At 39.0% G+C, this 22,233-nt stretch overlaps 2 protein-coding genes across 5 annotated transcripts in view; one reads left to right on the top strand and one right to left on the bottom strand.

Annotated features, from left to right (window-relative positions):
• Window positions 1-6,487, bottom strand: part of LOC119266023 — a 67,434-nt gene extending 60,947 nt beyond the window's left edge. Inside the window, exon 1 of the mRNA XM_037547502.1 lies at window positions 5,651-6,487. Coding sequence (XP_037403399.1) covers window positions 5,679-6,341 — 663 coding nt within the window. The 5' untranslated portion in view covers window positions 6,342-6,487 and the 3' untranslated portion in view covers window positions 5,651-5,678. The remainder of the gene's footprint in view (window positions 1-5,650) is intronic.
• LOC108416657 (Fc receptor-like protein 5) overlaps window positions 1-20,601 on the top strand; it is a 110,864-nt gene extending 90,263 nt beyond the window's left edge. For 2 of the 4 annotated variants that reach the window (XM_037547393.1, XM_037547383.1), the window contains 11 exons: window positions 7,925-8,203; window positions 10,171-10,449; window positions 12,971-13,219; window positions 13,313-13,411; window positions 13,621-13,689; window positions 14,033-14,125; window positions 15,224-15,298; window positions 15,683-15,748; window positions 16,967-17,059; window positions 17,437-17,514; window positions 19,988-20,601. In XM_037547393.1, coding sequence (XP_037403290.1) covers window positions 7,925-8,203; window positions 10,171-10,449; window positions 12,971-13,219; window positions 13,313-13,411; window positions 13,621-13,689; window positions 14,033-14,125; window positions 15,224-15,298; window positions 15,683-15,748; window positions 16,967-17,059; window positions 17,437-17,486 — 1,352 coding nt within the window. In that variant the 3' untranslated portion in view covers window positions 17,487-17,514; window positions 19,988-20,601. Of the gene's footprint in view, window positions 1-7,924; window positions 8,204-10,170; window positions 10,450-12,970; window positions 13,220-13,312; window positions 13,412-13,620; window positions 13,690-14,032; window positions 14,126-15,223; window positions 15,299-15,682; window positions 15,749-15,942; window positions 16,011-16,966; window positions 17,060-17,436; window positions 17,515-19,987 lie in introns of those variants that run through there. The other 2 variants (XM_037547395.1, XM_037547386.1) reach the window with 2 other exon arrangements.
• The last annotated feature ends 1,632 nt before the right edge of the window (window positions 20,602-22,233 follow it).

The following is a 22,233-nucleotide window of genomic DNA, read 5'->3' as shown; positions in this document are numbered from 1 at the left end:
GCTCATGTTAGCTACAGATGTACTCATACAAATGACTGATTTTATATAGACTATTTATCAGCATATTTATTAAACAGGACAAGATGAACGCAGCGTGTGCTCTTGTTTTTATTTATTATCTTTTCAGGAGTAGCACTAGCCATTTACTGAGGCAATTCCCACTGGCATGTGGATAAAGATGCTGAGGAACTGCTCTGAGAAACAGCTCAACTTTAATAGATGCCGACAGCCGCTACATTATTATTAATGGAACCACAGTCAAGGACAGTCTAACCTTCGCTAATATTTATGGTCCTAATACAGACTCTCCAGCTTTCTTCCATTTACTTTTCACAGAGATATCTAAATTTCCTAATTCCTCCCTTATTCTTGGTGGGGATTTTAATATAGTCTTATATGCATGTGTGAATTTCTCATCAGCACATACTGGTACAGTCATTCACTCAAACAATACATGTTAGATTTTGGACTGGTGGATATTTGAAGATCACAGAACCCTAACAGTAAAGAATTTACATATTACTCCCCACACCATAAACCATCCTAACTAATAATTCCATTTCACACAGAATAATTGACTCTGACATTAGCAGTATCATCTCAGATCATGCTCCTATTAACATTTCTTTTCTTGTAGAACATAAAGCTCTACCCCCTCCATGAAGGTGCTTTAACACCGCTCTACTTACAGATGAAGACTTTGAAAGATATTTTGAAACAGGAATGGAGAGTTTTATTCAAATTAATGAGGACCGTTTTTTAAGGAGTGTCTCTTCCTAAACTAATGAAAAAACAGGCAGAATCATTAGACAAACCCCTTTAAAGCTCTCTATCAAACGCCAAATCAGAAATCACATGGACCAGATGGATTCCCAGCTGAATTTTATAAACGTTTTCGGTCACTTATCTTATATATGATCAGTATTTTATTGAACATTTTATAATTAACACAATTTACAAAGCCTCAGAATAAACAGTAGTAAATATCACAAAGTCAGGAGCAGGGAAAAGAAAGTTACAGTATGTTATTATTATTATAATATCAAAGATGTACAACATTGTTTATTTTCAAAACAAAAAGAAAAAATAGTAATAATAATAATAATAATAATAAAACAAACCAACAAATAAATAAAAACAAATAAAAGGAGGGTATATATGTAGTGCTACTACTTTAACAGATGTGACTGGATCATTTGGACAGGTGTGCGTTATGAGGTGGGGTTTGCTGAGTCTGAACCAATATGACCGAGGAATTTCTGCCACTTCTTAAAATACTGATTAGGTGTCCCTATCAACCTGAAAGAGAGTCTTTCATAGGAGGCCACTATTTAATAACTCGTACCATTCACTTAAGGTGGGAGCCTGAGACGACTTCCAGTGTCTCAATAGTAGCCTCCTGCCTACCATAAGAGCTGTCTGGATCCAATCACAGTAATAAACAGTCACGGAAATCAAAGGGCCTGGATCCCCCAAAACATATAGGCTGGGTAGACAGGGATACTGTACCCCGATTATCATTTCGATGGTTCTGTGTAGCTGCAGCCAAAAGTCCTGAATTACCGAACAATCCCACAGACAGTGAATTAGTGTACCTTCCAAAGAACACCTCCAGCAAATAGGGCAGTCTTTCAAGTTTGCTCTGAATAACTTACTGGGTGTCCAATAAAAGCGATTAATAATTTGAAACTGTACAAGCCTAGTTCTAAGTTCTCTGGACATTTTCTTTGATTTCCTTAGAATATTTAACCAATCATTATCAGTGAATGTAACATTTAAATCTTTTTCCCATGCTGGTTTTAGTGAAGAGTGTTTGATGGACTTCTGTAGCAGAATATAGTAATACCTAGATGCTTCATGACCAAGGCCGAGCAAATTAAAGAAATGTTTTTGATCCTTTGCCTGTGGGGGTTGTGTACCAGCCCCAAACACGTGTAAGCAAAGACTGCAAATTTGGAGATACCGCCAACTCTGGTTAAGGGGAAGTCCATATTCATGCTGGAGACGCTCAAAGGATTTAAGAGAATCCCCTACATGTAGGTCCTCCACCATATGAATGCCCTGCAGTACCCAAACCTTCCACAGAAACGGAGACTTGCCAATACATAATTTAGGATTTGACCATATGCTGGAAAGGTTGTTCAAAAATGGACTGAATCCAACCAGCTTTGAGACTTTGCACCATACCCACTGAAGATGTGAAATGACTGGGTGATCTGACTTCACAACAGAAGGACAACTAATAACAGGAAGGGGGTGGCATACATGGCTCTCTATATCGAACCAAGGTGGAGCTCTTTCAGGGGGAAGTGACCATCGCACCAAGTGTCTCAAGCAAAAAGCATAGTGGTAGAGCAGGAGATTAGGTATGCCCAGCCCTCCCTGATCCACTGGTTTTTGTAATTTACTCAGGCGTATACGAGGCCGTTTACCATTCCAAAGAAAAACATTACAAAGCTTCTCAAAATGATGAAAATATTTCAAAGGAATGGAGATTGGTAGAGCCTGAATAATGTAGTTAAATTTTGGGGCAACATTCATTTTAAGGACATTGGCCTTTCCCCACAATGAGAGATAGAGTGGGGACCACCTGTCTATTTCCGCTTTAAAATGATCCAGAAGAGGTTCTACGTTAACCCTACTCAGATCAGACAAATCTGGGGGGAACAGGACACCGAGATATGTTATTCCTTTCTGAGGCCATAGAAATCGTGAAGAGAATGCTGTTTTAGGGCAATAAGATGTCAGGGGGGGGCTTCACATTTAGACCAATTTATTTTATACCCTGATAGTTTGGAAAATGAATCAATAGTTGTTAAGAGAGAATTCACCGATCTTTCGGGGTTAGAAATAAATGTTAAGCTGTCATCTGCGTACAGCATTATTTTATGGGTCTTTTGGCCTATCTGAACACCAGGGAAGTCTGGATTCAGTCTTACAGCTACCGCAAGAGGCTCTAATGCCAAAGAAAATACAAGGGGGGATAAAGGCGATCCTTGGCGCACTCCTCTTTGTAGCCTAAAATATGGTGAAATAAGCCTGTTTGTAACAACAGCGGCTTTGGGCCCTGTGTACAAGATATGAATCCACTTTATGAAGACATCTCCAAATCCAAAAGCTTTCAGGGTCAGCAAAAGATAGCGCCACTCTACCCGGTCAAATGCCTTCTCGGCGTCTAATGACAGAGCAGCTATAGGTTCCTGGTCATTCTGAACATGCCACATGATGTCAATGAACCTTCTGATATTATCTGTAGAGTTGCGCTGATGGATAAAGCCAACCTGGTCAGGATGTACCAGTGTCTCCACTACTTTATCTAAGCTCTTTGCTAAGACCTTATCTAGAATTTTTGCATCACAGTTAATAAGAGAAATTGGTCGATAGCTCTGACAGTTATGGGGGTCTTTACCCTTCTTGAGGATGAGAGAGATCAATGCTTCAGACAGAGTTGGCGGAAGAGAACCATTTGCAAAAGATTCTTCATACATATTCAGTAAGTACGGGGTTAATTCCTTACAATACATTTTGTAAAATTCTACTGTAAACCCGTCTGGGCCAGGTGATTTGCCGGTGGTTAAAAGTGTGATCGCATCTACAATTTCCTCCTCAAATACGGGTTTGTCAAGCTCCTCTTTCTGGTCTGTTGAGAATACTGGTAAACTAAGTTTGTCAAGAAAGGATTCAATCTCACCGTCATCCACCGCCAACTCTGTACTGTAAAGGTTTTTATAGAAATGATAAAATGATTCATTAATCTCTTTTGTAGAGGTTTTTAATTCTCCACCTAGATCTCTTATACTGGAAATTGTGCTTAAAGATTCCTGTTTTTTTATGTAGCTGGCAAGTAGTCTGCCAGCCTTATCTCCTTCCTCAAAATACCTCTGCCTGGCTCTGAAAAGAGAGAATTCCACTTTTTGTGAGAGAAGAGTATTAAACTCATATTTTAGTTGTACCAGTTTGAGTAGGGACTCATTGGACAAGTCTATATTGAATTGATCTTCTGCGACACTGATTCTCTGCTCTAATTCCAACTGTCTTGCAGTTCTATTCTTTTTTTGTAAGCACAGTGTTGGATTATGTGTCCCCTCAAAAAGGCCTTAAGTGCTTCCCAAGCCACAGCCGCAGTTGATGCCGTAGGCAGGTTAGTTTCTGAATACATCTTAATCTCAGCATTAAGTGCTGTTCTAAATGTTTCATCCATCAGCAGACTTCAGTTTAGCCTCCACCGATGAGATTTTACTGTTTGGGTGAATGGTTGCATATAAAGTGTCACGCAGGCATGATCTGAGATTATTATATTCCCAATTTTACAAGATAAAATTGCAGGCATTAATGTTTTGGATATGAGGAAGAAATCAATTCTTGAAAAGGTTTGAAGTGGGGAGGAAAAAAAATGTGTAGTCCCTTAATGTAGGACTCAAAGTGCGCCATATATCCACCAAACCTAAAGCTTCGCATAGATTTTCAAGAACCTGCTTTGATCTCCGGGGTTGGGAAGTGGATGGTCTACTCCGATCGAGCACTACGTCCAAGACCTGATTGAAATCCCCCCCTAGAATGACTGGGTGATTACCCATTCTATTTATACTGCACTCTAGGTCTCCAAAAAAAATGGCTCATCCAAATTAGGTGCTTAGATATTAATATATAATATTAATGCTTGTCCTGGATTTCTGCCTGAACAATTAAAATTCTACCCTTTCTATCTTTAAATTCTTTTTTACATTGAAATTGTAAATGTTTATTGATGAGAATTGCCACCCCCCCCCCCGGCTCTTGGTTGAACCTTCACAAGAAAGAACATTGCCCACCCAGTCTCTACAAAGCCTCTTACACTCCTTGTCTGTGAGATGTGTTTCTTGCAAAAAGACCACATCACAATTTCTTGATTTCAAGAAAGACATTACTTTTCGTCTTGTAATATTGTGATTTAACCCTTTCACGTTCCATGTGGTTCTGCTCAAACTCTGTATTTCCTAATTTAGCTGACATTAAATTTGACATTACAGCAGTATGGTGACCACCTGTCCATCATCTTCCAAATTTAGCTCAGTATGTAAAATGACCAAATCCCCAAGATCGTATTTATCCTTTGAATGAATAGATACACTGGCACTAATAAAAGGAGTAGCAATGACTGGGGTAAAAACAGAAAAACAACCAACCAAACTGAAAAAACAAAACAAGATGATGTAAATAAAACAAATGGGCTTCCACTCTCCTGGCGCCCCGAAAACACACCAACTAGGTCCGTGATCTGCAAGCCTGTGGCAGCGAGAAGGGCAGGGTCACCATCACAACAGCGAACTTTAAACAGTCTCTGTAACTCGACTAAACGGCTCCCTAAACGACGTGACAGGACGTGGGTCTCATTGTAACCTGAGAGCATCGACAAGCACATTATTAATGTAAGCGAGCAAAGGAGCTTAGTGATTAATATTGTCCAGACAACCAACAGAGCGGGATCCATAACAACCGTTCAATCAGTAACTCACTTCTGCACATGCGCAAAGTATCTAGAAAAGCGGTTTACATTTACAAAAGACCAAAATTCACGTAAACTATGTATAAACAATGAAGTGGGTGGTTAAGAGCGGCGCTCTTAAGCAGTAACGCACATAAAACCTGTCCGTAACAATATTTACATTACCTTCAAGTTCTCTGTTGCTAAGCCATGTTTAACGGCCAATCTGGCCTACATCAAGTCCAGGACTCCCGCGGTACAATGCGCCATCAGGTGGGGGCTCGGCCACCGGCTGTAGGGCTGAAATGAAGCTCAGCGCGGTGCGAGCACTCTCAAAACGCCGCTCTCCTCCGCCCCCCGTAGCGATACAGAGAACCGCCGGGTATTTCAGTTTGAAAGCTTTCCTGCGGCCTCTTGCATTCTCAACACTTTGCCGCAAAGACACCGTTTCTTTTGAATAGTCCTGGAAGGTCCTGATGAGGTTGCCATTCCAGCGGATTTCACCCTTTTCCCTCGCCGCGTTGGTTACTGACTCCTTGTCCTCCCAGTTAAGGAACCGGGTGATGGGAATTCTCTCCGGCCTGTTGCTCCCCATACGAGCGGCTGCCAAGCGGTGACATCGCTCCACCACGAGCCCAGACGGGAACTCCAAGCCGAGCATCTCAGGAATCACATCCCACAGGAATTCTGCTGGGCCTCTCCCTTCGCAATGCTCTGGAAAACCCTGAAATCGCAGATTGTTGCGGCGGGATGTTTCCTGCAGCTCCACTATATTGAGAAGCTCGTGTATGCTAGCAATCTCTTCTCGGTCGCCCGCGCCATCTTTAGCGTTATCACGTTGCCTGGTTTTAGGTGGACTGACGCGTTTAGATGCCATTTTATCCAGCAACTGTAGGTCGAATAGCTGCTTGACTCACTCAGAGAGGAGATAAATGTAATCTGAGAGCCGTAATGTCGAAATTCAGAGCAAAAGTTGCAATGGTGCACGGAGGTCTCCCCCTAAGCGGCCATTTCTCAGACTGCGTCACGTGACTCCCTCCTCACCTCCAATTTCTGAGATTTATCAGAAAGCAGTTACACCCCAACACATCAATACAGCCCTCATTACACTGATTCTAAAACCACATAAACATGCTACTGACTGCTCTAATTATCAGCCAATTTCATTAATTCTGAGATAAAACATAATCAGTAAAGCGCGATCCATTAGACTGGAGTCTGTTCTCTCCTCACTAATAAGTACGGATAAGACTGGATTTATCAAGGGGAGACAAACCTCAGAAAACCTCATTTGGACCGTTTTATAAACCGATGTTTTAAAACAGAACACTGAAATAAAAAGCCTGCAGGCGAGGCGGGGAGTGTGGAGTCAGGACAACTTAGAAAATATCATTTCAGTGGATTATGGTTCAGTTATGTTCCCTGACTAAGCTCCTGAGATGTACCCCTGAGGGTCCCACCACAGTGAGAAAAAGGGTCCTGCCCCAGTGACAGTGTCGTACCGCTCTGAGAGAGTATAGGACTATTTATTTCTGCCTGCATCTCTAGTGTGACCACTTGTCTAGTGTGCATCGCTAAAACGCAGCATGTGTGGTTGTGAAGAGCGACAGTACATGAGGAGTTGAAGACGAGTCGATGAAACAGGTCAACAAGCCTCAGAGGTGCATCTGAATATTTTAAACTTCATATTGAATCTTCCTCCTGAACGACTGACCACCTGCCAAACACCCTGGTATCTGGAGCCTTTACCTGCTGTCATCGGGTGGAAGGCAGGATACGCCCTGGACAGGTCGCAGGTCCATCACACAAACCAAAAACAGCCAAATGTTTTTCTACAATCTCAAAAACCTAAAAACTCAGAACAGTATAATAAAATATTAGCTAACACTTAGCATGCTATGCTATCTTTGGCCAGCAGGGGAGCCGCGTTTTTTCCTCTTTCTCTTTTGAGGACTAAGTGAAAGAAATCACTGTGAGCTACAACTGTGGCTACAATCAGCACTATAGACCAGCTTTGATCAGCAGGGCGTGGCTGTTTTTCCCCTCACCTTTCAGAGACCTGGTGAAAACTATTTCCCTTGATTCCTGATGGGTAAGGGAAAAAACAGCTGCTGCTGCTGGTTAAACGTGTTAGCCAGTTCTTTATCATACCTTACCTGTCTAGTGCACCTCAGAAGTAGAAAAAACTGTGGATGAAACTTCAGCAACTCTCTTTTTTGTCGTCTTCCCCTTCAGGACTGTCTGTATTTTTATATGTAAGGTGTGTTTAGTGGCTTCTGTCAGAGGTTTGGACATTTTTCTGTTCTTAAAGCTTTCTGTGTGTTACTTTAGCATGGGGTTTCAATCTTTAACTGAACTCTGGGAAAAGTGGATTTGTGACAACAAACTGATTTGTTTGGTGGATAAATTGAGTGTTTAGGGTGGGAGTTTAGTCTGAACTGTGTGCTTCATCTCCAACAGCAGAAAAACCTAAACCTGAACTCACATCAAGCCATAAAGGAGCTGCACTGATAGGAAATCCAGTGGTTCTGTCCTGTAAGCTGGATCAGTCTGCTGGATGGAGGTTTTACTGGTCCAAACACACACAGAGCCCTGAGAATGAGACCAAGACTGAAACACACTCCTACACCATCAGCTCGGTCAGTGTCTCTGATGGAGGACAGTACTGGTGCAGAGCTGGGAGAGGAACCCCAGTCTACTACACTCACTACAGTGATGCTCTCTGGATAAACGTCACTGGTGAGTAGAAAACTTTCTGCTACTGATCTGGTGCTAAACATGGACTATAACCTGGATGCAGACAGCAGAGGTTTAATATACAGAGCTTCATGATCAGTTCAGCTTTAACATTTAAAAGTTTTATTAAGGCTGTGTGGGAACTTCAGATCAAGCCTGCTGTGTGAACAGGAATGTATAAAGTGTCACATGGCTAGTTTTGGTTTGACTGACTCGCTGCCTAAAAGGAGAATTATACTATATATTTTTATATTATTCTGATTCTGGCGTAATTTAGTCATTCAGATGTGAACAGAGTCAGAATGTTTTGATGGGGAATGATGCATTAGAGAAAAACTTAATCACTTATTATGTCTTTACAGTGGTGGTGACGTGAACCAGCGGTCAGAATTACAACAGTTTAATGTTCTGTCCTAAACCACCAGTGAAGCTACACATGTTTTAATGTAATGTTGACAGTGATATAGTGGTAAATATGAAATATGAACAGCCTGCATGTACAATCACAATCAAAATGATTATTATTATTCAGCCCCTTTACAAATTAGGTTTATTAGAAAAAAATACGTTTCAGCTGTTTGCAAAAAACCAAACAAGAACAATTTAAATAACTAGATAATTAGAGAAGTTAGATAATTGAAAAATAAATTGCTCAGAAAGAAACCGTATCTTTTTATTTTGGCTCATCTCTGAAACTCTGTTACCCGTGTGTTGTGAGGTTTACACCTGCCTTACCCTCTTTATTTAATACTGTCCCAAAGTTTTATGCACCTAAAGCAACCTATTTAAAACATTACATTCATTTGGGCAGTAGCTGTGTTTTTGCTTATAAAACATCATGTAACATTAGAATAAATACAAATAAACATTAATTCATTACAAGAAATCTTTGTTTTAAAAAAGTATTTGGTGCATTATACACAACGGTTTCCCTTACGTCCTCCAGCCAGCGCGTAGGTTTGTTTGGAGAAGTTTGGAAATGGTTAAATAAAAACACAATCAGACATAAAATGACTTCTTATTGTATTAACATTATTGGTTCTTGTTATGAGGCTTTTCTAAGTAAATAAATGCTTACTGCCCAATTAAATAGCATTTCAAATATATTTTATAATTCAGGGGCCTAAGGTTTGCACAGTTCTGTACATAGAGAGAGAGAGAGAGAGAGAGAGAGAGAGAGACAGAGAGAGAGAGACAGTCAAATGCAATTTATGCTTTGATGATGAAAGTTAACAATAAGTTAACATCCTCTACAGAGAACAAAGTTCTGCACATTTAGAGCACAAAAAATGTGGCTTGTGTAAAAGAAAAAAGGCAAATTTTATATTTTGTTTTTTAATTTTATTTCCTCTAACAGTTTAAATTCAGCAGATAAATAGAATCGGTGCACTAAGATTTCAGGACATATGCCATATTTATGTGTCCTCTGTAGAGGATGTTTTCACTTATTTTCACTTAGAAAATCAACCAAACAAAGTAACATAACTGAGGTTATTAATGTCATTATGCTCCACCCACTGGAGTCACTGTACATTATGTGTGAGGCTGAAACACTGCAGGAATGAAATGATCAGACTGTGCTGTAGGGATGAGAAGATCCCTATAAAGAACTGAACTGAAAGACTGAAAATTTGTTAGCCTGTTAGTTTGTTGTGTCTCTCTAGCCCTTTAAGTTCCATTAGGACTCATTTACATGGAAACTGTGAGGTTAATCTGCTGTTTAATGGACTCATAAGGCTTAATGAATCATTTACCGTGTGTTAAACATGTTAGTTAGATGAATGAACCAATAGAAATGGTCCAAAATTACCTTGTAATAAAGTTATGACTTGTTACATTAAAGTACACAGAAATATCAGATTTGGTTACTGCAGAGACATTTGATGCATTTGTGCTAGTAATTTATTTATTTATGTATTTTTGGCAGTTTGTTTTGTGTATATATTGATGCTAAAGTCTGTATTTTACAGGTACGACTCGTTCAGTCTCTCTGACAGTCAGTCCCAGTAGAGCCCAACATTTTAGTGCTGGCTCTCTCTCACTGAGCTGTGAGGGTCAGAGTGACTCTACTGGATGGAGAGTGAGACGATACACACACAGTGAGAAGGTGTCAGATTGTTCATCAGGCCTGGGATCAGTTACAGGATCTACATGCAACATCAGCTCCCTCAGCACATCCCACACTGGAGTGTATGGGTGTGAGTCTGAATCTGGAGAGAGCAGCAATCCTGTCAACATCACAGTGACCAGTGAGTCTGTATCATTTCATCAACATCACTTTTGTACAAACCTCAATGTTTGTGTCACATGTGGTCATATTGTCAAAAAAACCCGAGAGTTAATGGGGTATTAAAAATATTCAATAGGCTTAAAAGTCAAATAGTAAATAAAGATTTTCAATATGCAAACAAGCATTTCTTCATCATTATTCATGTTTTATAAGAACCATGAGAGATCTGAACTCTGTTCTCCACTAGAGGGCAGTGAAGAGCCAGCATCTTTTGTTTTGGTCAGAGTTTATCTTTTTAGTCCAATGAAGGAAGCAGAGAAAGACCACTAAAGCTGGTTAAAGACTACAGCACACTCTACCAGAAGCTCGGCACTGCCTGGGGAGCAGATGTAGCAAAGCGCAGCTCATATAGATTTGTTAGAGTAAAACTTTCAACATCGTTTAGGTTTGGAATCAGTTAAATAAAGTTTCACACACTTGCTGTTTTCCAGCTAAAAGGTTCAACAAATCAACACATTTGTCTGTTTATCTTAAAGACTTTACAGCCACATCTTTCCCACTGTAAAGTTCAAGCCACTTACTGTGGATTTGTGGTCTGGGTTTAATATGGTACGGTAATAGAAAGATGCTGAGTGGTGTCACTGTCTGTGGTTACTGTCTCCTGGCGTGTCCAGCGTACGGCAGCCTTGGGGGGATTACACTGGACACATTTTTTTTCAGATTGAGGTAAAACCATTGTGCACGCTGTTTTGATGCTCTGCTGTCTGTGTTAAGTATGGCTGTCTTTTGTACAGAGCACTCCAGGTGCTAAACTCAAAGCAGCCAGCTAGTCTGTGTCACAGGTGTATTTTCTGTGCTGACCAGTCAGATCAAAAGGAAGGCGGTCCTTCAGTAATGACTGTAGTCACTGAGTACCCAGAACTGTATGATCAAACTTAGTGTGACCATAAATAAACAGATCACAGTATAGTTTAGTTTATTTCTGGTAGCACCACACTTGCTAGTTAATGAAAATCACAGAACTTTCTGCCTCTACATATCGAAACAATATTTGGCACAACTTACTGACAGTTATGACGCTGCTGTCACTTAGTAACAGGCAGACGCACCCAGAACACCAAATCTGATTGAAGTGCCCAACCCCGGACTATACACAATGTTTTATCAGCTGCCATTGTAATCGGCCCTTTAATCAGCCTGTGGGATCTCGCTTCACTGATTTTCTGGATTTTCTTTCTCCTCCTGCCAACGTGCTGCTAGTGTAGAAAGTTCTACCACCCAGGATCAACAAATGATTGAGTATCCACTGTTTCCCGATTCAGGAAGTGTTTAATATGGATACGCACACTAGGAGACTAAATAGAGGACTAAAATGATCAAAGAACTGTCAGAACTTTTTCCAAAACCACAGGCGTTGATCTCACACAACGTCAGGACATTCATGCATTCCCAGGCTGAGCAAGGGCTCAGTCTCTCATCTTGGATGCGTCTCTCCCAGCTGATGTTATTTTCTTCTGACTTCCCTCTGGCAAGAACTTTCAAAGCAGCACAGTGTGCATCACCCGTCAGCTAACACTGATTGGCCCTGTACTCCCTATTTATATTTATATTGAATATATTGCATCTTGCACCTTTTCCCACAGCACAGGGACATTTTGTATCACGGTTTATCTAGAAAATTCTATAAGATGTATCTCATAAATATAACTGTTCTGGGAAAGTGTGTATATATTGCAGCTTTACACTGTAGTGTTCAATAGTTTACTGTTTGTATTTCCCCTCTTTTGATCTCTTACATTGATCTCCTGTATTTCTCTACATAGTACTACACTTAACTACACAGTGTAATGTCAGTGCAGCTACTGCCCTCTATCTCATTCTTCTCTGACAGTCATCTGGATGTTTGGTGACACTTTTTTATTTATTGTTACTTGTTGTCTGGTGTATTTGTCTAGTATGTGCAATACCCCTCTTGTGTGTGTCTCCTTCCCCTGTTGCCCCCTGTGCACTTCTATTTACACTTATACTTCAATACGTAGAAGCATGCTGCTCTAGTGAATGAATTTAACTGGGTTTTTGAATGCCCTCTATTCTAAATACATATGAATATAAACCAAACTTGAATATTGAATGAGGCCATTGATGAGTTGGACATTGTTTTCACACAAATGAAATACATTACATCAGCCTAAGTACTTATACATATTAAATATATTGATGTAATGTATTATAATAATGTGGATGTTCACATTTGAATCAAGTAAATTTAAAGCAACCTTTGAGCAAACTTTTTTCAGTTTAAAGGCCATCCGGATGGAAGTAAAATGACAGAGTAGTACCAGTAAAAGAGGAAATTACTCCAGGACTAAACTCCTGAAAACCTTTTTCTACTGAACATTTTACTGTGTGAAAATACATAAAGAATTTGTATCAATCCCACATTTACATATTTAGATCTGTCAGTACAGAGATCTCTGAGTTATAGTTCCTGTATTCTCTACAGATTCTTTCTTCAGTGTTGTTCTTACTCTGTCCTGCAGATGGTTCTGTGATTCTGGACAGTCCTGTCCATCCTGTGACTGAGGGAGATCCTCTGACTCTGCGCTGTTTATATCGTGACCCAAAGCCCTCAAACCTCACAGCTGAGTTCTATAAGAATGGATCACTCCTCCAGACTCAGACTACAGGAGAGATGACCATCCGTACTGTCTCAAAGTCAGATGAAGGTCTCTACCACTGTAAACACCCAGAGAGAGGAGAGTCTCCACAGAGCTGGATCTCAGTCAGAGGTGAGAAAACCATTTCAGATTATTTGATTCTTTCTGCAGCACTACAGTAAACAAACTCTTTAAATACAAACTTGTGTATTTTTCTGTCTTTAGGTTCTATAAGTGTAATATTAGCCGTGTCAGTGGTACTGAGTTTAGTCCTGATCCTCATCATCATACTGGGTCTGTTTTGGTGCTACAAGAAGAAGAAAGGTTTGAAAACTACTTTGTATGTTCACTTTGTGCAAACTAATCATTTCTGTGCATTGCAGTAGCTGCTGATGATATTAAGAGGAAAGTGAAGTAACTTGTGCGTCTTTAATGTTCATGTTTCAAAAACTGCCAAAAGTGAAAAGCGGATGTTTTAAAATTTTATCACTGAACCACTAAAGCTGAAGATGTAGAATCTCTGTCTTCTACAGGAGATCAGCAGAACACCAATCAGACACCAGACCAGAGTCAGAGTCCAGGATCCACACAGCTGCAGATGGGTCAGTTTTACAGTGTTTATTACATAAACCTTTTTTTCTGCATGTAGCAAATTAAATGTTGTAGTTTTAAAATATTGCTCCATCATAAAAACAGCTTTGACTCAATCCCTCACTTTTCCAAGCATTCATCTAAAAACCTCACTTGAGTAAATACAGTGATGGACCACCCCTACAGGAATTCCCCCAAGGAGAAATGGCGAACACCAGGACCGTGTTTAAGAGCGTGTTTAACACGGTGTAGAAACAGGAGGCCAGATTAAAGACTATATTTTGAGTAGTCAGTCTAAGGACTGTGAAATCAGAATGAGGCTGGAGAAAAAAGTAGATATTGTTTTTATTTTAGATTCTGGACCTGAACCTGGTGATGTGACTTATGCTCAAATTGATCTGAAAGACAAGAAGAAGCCAAAGAAAACTCAGGACAAGCTGCTTGAGGGTAAGATCAAGAGAAAATATCTAAATCAGTGATGTCAGGTGGTAAATTATTTTAATTGATCATTTTTGTCATGGGCGGCACGGTGGCGTGGTGGGTAGCGCTGTCGCCTCACAGCGAGGAGGGCCTGGGTTCCATTCCCCGGCCGGGCGGCCAGGGTCCTCTCTGTGTGGAGTTTGCATGTTCTCCCCGTGTCTGCGTGGGTTTCCTCCGGGTTCTCCGGTTTCCTCCCACAGTCCAAAGACATGCAGTCAGGCCAATTGGACGTGCTAAATTGCCCCTAGGTGTGAGTGACTGTCTGTGTCTGTCTGTCTGCCCTGCGATGGACTGGCGACCTGTCCAGGGTGTATCCTGCCTTCCGCCCGAAGACTGCTGGGATAGGCTCCAGCACCCCCCGCGACCCTGACGGAGAAGCGGCTTAGAAAATGGATGGATGGATGGATTTTTGTCATGATTGGTCAATTTCCTCCCATTTTGTTATAGTTATAAATAAGCTTGATCAGAAAGTGTTTTGTTTTTTTTATATATATATATATATATATATATATATATATATATATATATATATATATATATATATATATATATATATATATATATATATATTTTTTTTTTTTTTTTAATTATTATTATTATTATTATTATTATTATTATTATTATTATTATTATTATTATTATTATTATTATTATATATATATTTGTTTTTTTTGTTTGTTTTTTTTTTGCTTATGTGTTTTCACTAGAAGGATTGGCTTCTTGAGTTTTGCACCGGCGCTTTTAGGACCATGTTACTACAAACTAATGGAAGTCTATGTTACTCAAAATCTTTTGGGTGGTCCTTCTTTTAAACTACCTCTAAAGCTCAACTGCTTCAGACACAGACTCCTCTTTGACATCAAACTTGATGAACTATGAATAGGATAAGGGGGGAATTTAGATTTTATTCCAGTGATCCGTACCTTTAATGGGCAGTCCTCACATTTATAACAGTGTTGATATGGTGAACGTGGATAACATTCATTTTATTTTCTATGCTTAAAAGTGAACTCTGACCATGTAAAACACAGCAGCGCCTCTAAACAGTGACTCTGACTGTTCTAGATGATTCTGCTGCCGGCTCCGGAGATCTAACTTATGCTCAAGTTAAAACCAAGAAAAAGAAATCCAGAGGAAAAGGTAATAACTGTGGAGCCCCGCTGGTGACATCCTGTATAAAAATAACGCATGGCCATGACTTAGTAAGGCGTAGGAACTACATAATTAAGTCAAGGCCATGACTTAGTAAAGCATGGGAACGAGACTCTAATGCGTGGCCACAACTTAGTAAGACACGATCTCTTTCCCCTGACTTAATCATCTCATTCCCACACCTTAATAAGTAATGGCCATGCATTAGGATGTCGTTCCCACACGTTAATAAGGCGTGGCCACACATTATTTTTATTTATACAGGATCATCAGCAGGGCTGCATAAATAACTGCATTTCTGCTTTAATAAAACCTGTTTTCTACTTAAATTGGCTTCAGTGTCTAAACTGGTTTCTATACTAATTAATGCAGCGACACCATCAGATGAGGTGACGTATTCCCAGATTGCAATGAAAAGTCTTAAACAGGACAGCAAAGGTAAGAATTACCTACCACACATTACATCAAACAAGCCCTGGCTGATAAACTACATTTGTGGTCATTATATACATTTTATTTGCCACAATATCACTGTAAGGACTGTAGTTAGTGACTCGTTGGTGACTAGTCTATGACTGAATGGTTAAGTAGAGCTGAGAATGTCAACATTTATTGTTTTTGTCATAAATTAGGTAAAAATGTCAGTTTGCTTTCCTGAGCATGTCGTGGACATCGTCAGCACTTCTAGAAGACTGACCTGCGTGTTTCATTACAGTTTCCTGTTTAATAGGATTGGTGCTACACAGTATGTTAAATAATCATTTGTATACTTTAATGATATTTTTCATATGTGGCACTACTGGCTCTTTTTGCCTGTTCCAACATTTAAAATGTCAGAAAATATAAATTCTTACATATTGTGTATGATGAAAATTTCTTCAAGTATCGTGATCTTATATTTTCTCTGTATCGTCCACCTCTATGGTTACACTAGACTGTGGCAGTTCAGTACTGCAGGATGTGATTGTTTAAGTGCTGCAGTCTGACCTTTAGTTTCTTTACTTTCTACAACATGTTCTCACCAACTTCACCTCACAACTAGTGTGTAGCACCATAATTACACAAGTGGCTACTTACAGGAGTGGAGGAGGTGGAGAAGCAGAATTTTCCAGAAGGAAAGAGCTTGACCCTTAGCTAGACAGGCTAGAGTTAGCTAAGGTAAACAACTTTGTAATGCAAACTCTTTTTTGAGTGATTTAGCATAATAACTGCTCCGTTTGGCTTAAAATTCAGATTAAAAAAAACAACAAAACACATTTGTTTGGTTATTGCAGCAAGAAGCAGAATACAGTACAGTTATATTAGACGTCATGTGCAACAAATAGAACAGTTTGCTAAATTAAAGTCAGTTTGCATGCAGCAAATTAAACTGTAGTTTTAAAATATTTAGAATTTTATTGCTGCAGCATTAAAACAGCTTTGACTCAGTCCCTCACCTCTCCAACGGTCGTCTAAAAAACCCACTTCAGCAAATACAGTGATGGAACGGCCCTTCAGGAGTTCCCCAAAGGAGACAAATACCAGAACAAGAGCACACAGAACAACACAGTACAGACACAGGAGGCCAGATTAACGACTGTATTTTGAGGAGTTTGTTTAAGGATTGTGAAAGCTGACTGAGACTGAAGAAAAAAAGTAGGTTTTGTTTTCTTTTAGATTCTGGACCTGAACCAGGTGATGTGACTTATGCTCAAATTGATCTGAAAGAGAAGAAGAAGCCAAAGAAAACTCAGAACAAGCTGCGTGGGGGTAAGATCAAAAGAAAATGTCTAAATTAGTGCTGACAGGTGATTAAAGTAATCGTGATTGATCATATTTGATTGTTTAATTGTTACCTATTTTACTGTAGCTGTAAATATTCTTGATCAGAAAGTTTTTATCACTTTCACATTAGTTTTATTTTCTCTCTGCATTCACATCAGCCTGAGCATGAAACTGACCCGAATTCCACAGAGTGACCAGTTTTCAGTTATCAAGATTAGCCTGTGTGCTAACTTTGACAGCACTAATCTAAACACAGTATAATCTGAATTCTGCTGTAGTTCCTGACCGTCTGTGCTGTAACAGATTAAATGCTTTCAGCCTGTTCCTGGTTGATGCTAATCCAGTGTCATTGCTCTCTGTAGGGAAGAGCAGGGAGGAAGCTGATACTGTCTACTCAGAGCTGAAGAACTGAGTAACAAAGGGAAGATGAGCTCAAACAGGTCATCACACTTCCCTTTCATAAATGACAAGTGACGGTGCCGGTCCAAAAAAACTCAAATATATGCAATCTTGTTCAAAAGTTTAGGTACACCGAATTTACTAAACACTGAAGTCAGAAGTGAAAATAGTTTGACTTTTGTTTTGTTTAGAAAAAGAGACGTTTCAATGGTTATTTAGCTTTCATGTTGATCAGCTTGAAGCTGAGTGAGAAACATAGTACTAGTTAATATCTGTTTAATATAAAAAAGAAAACACATCCCTTTTCTTATACAACTGAACATTTACAGGGAAAAGGAATGCGTTTTCTTTTTTATATTAAACAGATATTAACTAGTACTTTGCTATGTTTCTTGTTCAGCTTCAAGCTCATCAACATGAAAGCTAAATAGCCATTGAAACGTCTCTTTTTCTAAACAAACACATTGTTATAAATCTTTTGCACCAAGTCTGGTTTAAGGATAGTTAGACAGACGGATAGAAACGTTATTAATCCTGTAGGAAAACGCAGGACTAGAGCAGCAACAGAACAAGTCTGATCACCTTAATCATATTACATTTTGTTGATTTTCTAAGTGAAAATAACCAAAAACGCAGACAGACATTCTCTACAGTAAACAGTTTAAATATGACAGTTTTAGTGCACAATTTCTGTTTATTTGCTTAGTTTAACTTAAACAACATAACTTTAAAATTGTACTCTAACTTTGGCAAATGCCACATTTCAGGTTTTACTTTTTCTGATATGATAAGTTCAGCAGATAAACAGTAATTGTGTATTAAAGTGTGCAGACATTTGTTCTCTGTAGAGGAAGTGTAACTTACTTTCACTTAGACAACTCCATCCTCTGGAACTGCCACTCAAACCAGTGTTTGTTCTAGCATCTTACTCACCTGCCATATTACCCCACCTATCTGACTGTCACCTCACTGATCCCTTTCTCTGCCACTATACACGCTTTAACTGCTGCTGCTGCACTCAGCACTTTAACTTTAGACTCATACTTTGCACAGTGTAAGGTTTACAGGTGTGTGTGTGTGTGTGTGTGTGTGTGTGTGTGTGTGTGTGTGTGTGAGGTAGGAATGCAGGTTTTATTTTATTTTGTATTTTATATTCATTTTATCTCTTTCCCTACATGTGAATGTTTGTCTGATACTGTGCACTGTGAGCTCCTGTAACCAAAACCAAATTCCTTGTATGTGCAGCACACCTGGCCAATAAAGCTTGATTCTGATTCTGATCAGAACAGAGCTCAGTAACAGTCTCAGCAGTGATGTGTAACAGATGGAGCAACACTGACTCAGCACTGTAGATTAGCAGATGTGTGCTTTAATGTGGGTGAATATTATGGGATATAACTTTACTATTATATTATTTTTATTATCAGTAGCAGCAAAACTAGTAAATAATTTTTGTATATATGCTCACTGGGCACTTTATTAGGTACACGTACCTTATATCTACACTGATGGTCTATTTTACCAGCTCCACTCGTCATATAGGTGCACTTTTGTAGTTCTACAGTTACAGACTGTAGTCCATCTGTTTCTCTGATACTTTGTTAACTATCTTTTACACTGTTCATCAATGGCCACAGGACCACCACAGAGCAGGTCTTATTTAGGTGGTGGATCATTCTCAGCACTGCAGTGACACTGACGTGGTGGTGGTGTGTCAGTGTGTGTTGCGCTGGTCTGAGTGGATCAGGCACAGAAGTGCTGCTGGAGTTTGTAAACACCTCAGTGTCATTGCTGGACTGAGAATAGTCCACCAACCAAAAATATCCAGCCAACAGGGTCCTGTGACCACTGATGAAGGACTAGAGCGTGTCCAACACAAGCTGTGCAGCAGCAGATGAGCTGTCGTCTCTGACTTTACATCTACAAAGAAAACCAACAATGCAGGAGTGACTAATAGAGTGGACAGCAGCACTGCTGTATCTGATCTACTCATACCAGCACAACACACACTAACACACCACCACTTTGTCAGTGTTACTGCAGTGCTGGGAATGATCCACTTAAATAATACATGCTCTGTGGTGGTTCTGTTGGGGTCCTAACCACTGATTAATGGGGTAAGGCTGGGATAATAGATAATGCAAACAAACAGATGGTCTAATGTCTCTAACTGTAGAACTAGAAAGTGAACTGTGTGGTATGAAGAGCTGATGAAATGGACAAGAAAGTGTGGATACAAGGTAAATGTCCCCAATAAAGTACTTGGTGAGTGTACATTATCATTTTTTCTGGATAGTGTAAAACATTGTACTATGATTTTTTAGTTCACCCACCTCTACTAAACACTAAAGTCAGAAATGAAAGTAGCTGTGAATCAGTGATGTTTCTGAAATGGTGCCGTTTCTGTTAAATGACTCAAGCTGTTCACTTTCTCATTTGTAATTACCTTATTTGAAATCTACACTTTACATAATCTGAAATACCAAAAATCAATAAAAGGCTCTTCTCTTGCAGGTCCATGAAGGAAGCTTGTGTGCCTTAAATCCTCAAAAAGGAGTCCCTGAAAAGAGACACAGCTGTCCAGATGTGTCCTCTGAGTTCTCTCGTAGTGAGAATGGTAGATGTGTGTATTAGAGAGTGTGATGCTGTTGTAAAGCCAGTTTTACTGCACTATTCAAAACTAGTCATTTACAGTGACGCCTGATTGGAGATTTAAAGGTGCAGACAGAAGATGCAGGACGTGACCTTCAAAACATTTTATGTTCATTTTAACATTTTAAAGTTCTATTTTCTTTCAGACGTTTCTGTAAATATTGTGTTACAGGAAAAACGTCTTAGTTACTCGTTTGTTGACTGTAACTCATTTATGAAAATTCGACTTCAAACTTTAAGAATATTCAGCAGTGAATTCAGGTTTTTTGAATAGTCAGTGAGATTAACATGCCTTAGTGTGTTAGATGATCTTTGGCTGTTTGAGTGATGACAGTTTATTTTGTTATTTTCTACAGTATGAGGTCTAATTTCTTACCCATGATAAATATTATTATAGTGATAACCTCACTGTAAACTAACATGGTTGTATACATACTGTGTGAAAGCTTTTAACATTGCTAAACTTTTTTATGTAATATTTTTATTTTTCTATAATCTGCATTTTTTAAAATGTCATATTTTTGTTTATTTGATTAATTTGATGGTTTTAGTCATTATTGTTTTTATTATCCTTATGCCTAACCATTACCATATTATCCTTATGCTTAACAAATGCTTAAAATATTCATTAACTGATAAAAAAAAATACAAAACGCAGTGGTACTAAGTTTTAATATTGCTATTCTTACTGTATTTTAACCCATTTGTTTGCTTTATTTTTACTTTTTAATCCAATTTTAGTTTCATAACAATTAATTCTCTTATGCAATTTATTTGTTTAGTTTGGTTTTATAACTAACTTGATCGATATTTTATGATGTAAAAACGATTTCATTAATTTTTGAGTGATGCTTGGAATTAACAAATAAATGTTTTTTTAATTATTATTCATTTTTGACAGATTCCTGGAATTTACCTAAATAAACATTTTTAATCAAAACATTCTGACATTCTGTTCTTCTCTACGTTCAGAGAGAGAATTCAGCTTTGATCGGGGTCCATCTGTAAAAGCTGTGGTTGAGTATGAAGTTTAAAGCAGATGGATGTTAAATGGGGGTCATTAACTGGCTGTTCTGTGTGTTTAAGTTCCACACCAGCTTGCTGTTTTTAGTTAAATGCTCCTGTCTTTATGTGGAGATGATATGTGTCTGTATCTTATGCCAATCTACAACAATGCCTGCTTAAAAATCTTTTTCATGGATTAAAAAAAAACATTGTAATTTACATCAAATTAAATTTTCATTTCCAATGACTTAAAAAAAAGCAGCACCTTCGAGTCAAATTAAGCAGCGTTCATCCTACAGTGTAGTCTGCACTGCTGGCAAGAACCCTGAAAAATGACGCCTAAGTAGTGCCGTATTTTGGAGAAGCATCTCATTCATTCTCTATTGTGGATGTTCTATAATGCTGATCTGAAACCTGACCCCAATTACATCCTTCTAGCCTTTAATGTTATGGTGGGCTCCAAATATCAAGGCAAGAACAAAAGCAATGGCAGAGGTGATGAAGACGACGGCTGTAAACCATCAGATATGCAGACCTCAGTAAACATGGATGCCTATATAGTCATCCTGCCACTTTACGGATGAACTACATTAATTCTCCACCAGCTCTCGGGCGTGTGAGCATTATGGGACACTGTTCTTCTGTTCTTATTGATACATGGGAACCAAAGAAACACGGTCACATTCTCCATCACTGATAAAACTGATACTATCTGCTCTTCTTTCAGTACGTCATGTTCTGTGTTTTGCTCCTGATCTGAACAGACTAAACCTCTAATCTGCATAAGATACATTTGCAGTCCTGAAATGTCGATGCCTTTTTCAGTTCTAACGCCACTACAGAAGAGAACATCTCAAACATCCAAGAGCAGATAGAGAAGCACTTTATTCTATAGTACAGTAAATACCTAATACTGAACGGGTAAATATGATCTAATCTGCATTCTGGCACATACTTTGCAACTGTAGCACTGAGTATTAACAGGTAGTTACATCAGAACCTCAATGCCATGATTACTTAGTATTTAACAGGTGCTTATGAGGTGCTTCATTATTGGTATAGATTTTGGATTAAATGGACCTTTTGCATAGATTAATGAGAAC

The sequence above is a fragment of the Pygocentrus nattereri genome, chromosome 2 (genome assembly GCF_015220715.1).
Source record: "Pygocentrus nattereri isolate fPygNat1 chromosome 2, fPygNat1.pri, whole genome shotgun sequence".
NCBI lineage: Eukaryota > Metazoa > Chordata > Actinopteri > Characiformes > Serrasalmidae > Pygocentrus > Pygocentrus nattereri.
Note: the sequence above shows the minus strand (reverse complement) of the source record. Positions and strands in the feature narration are given on the sequence as shown.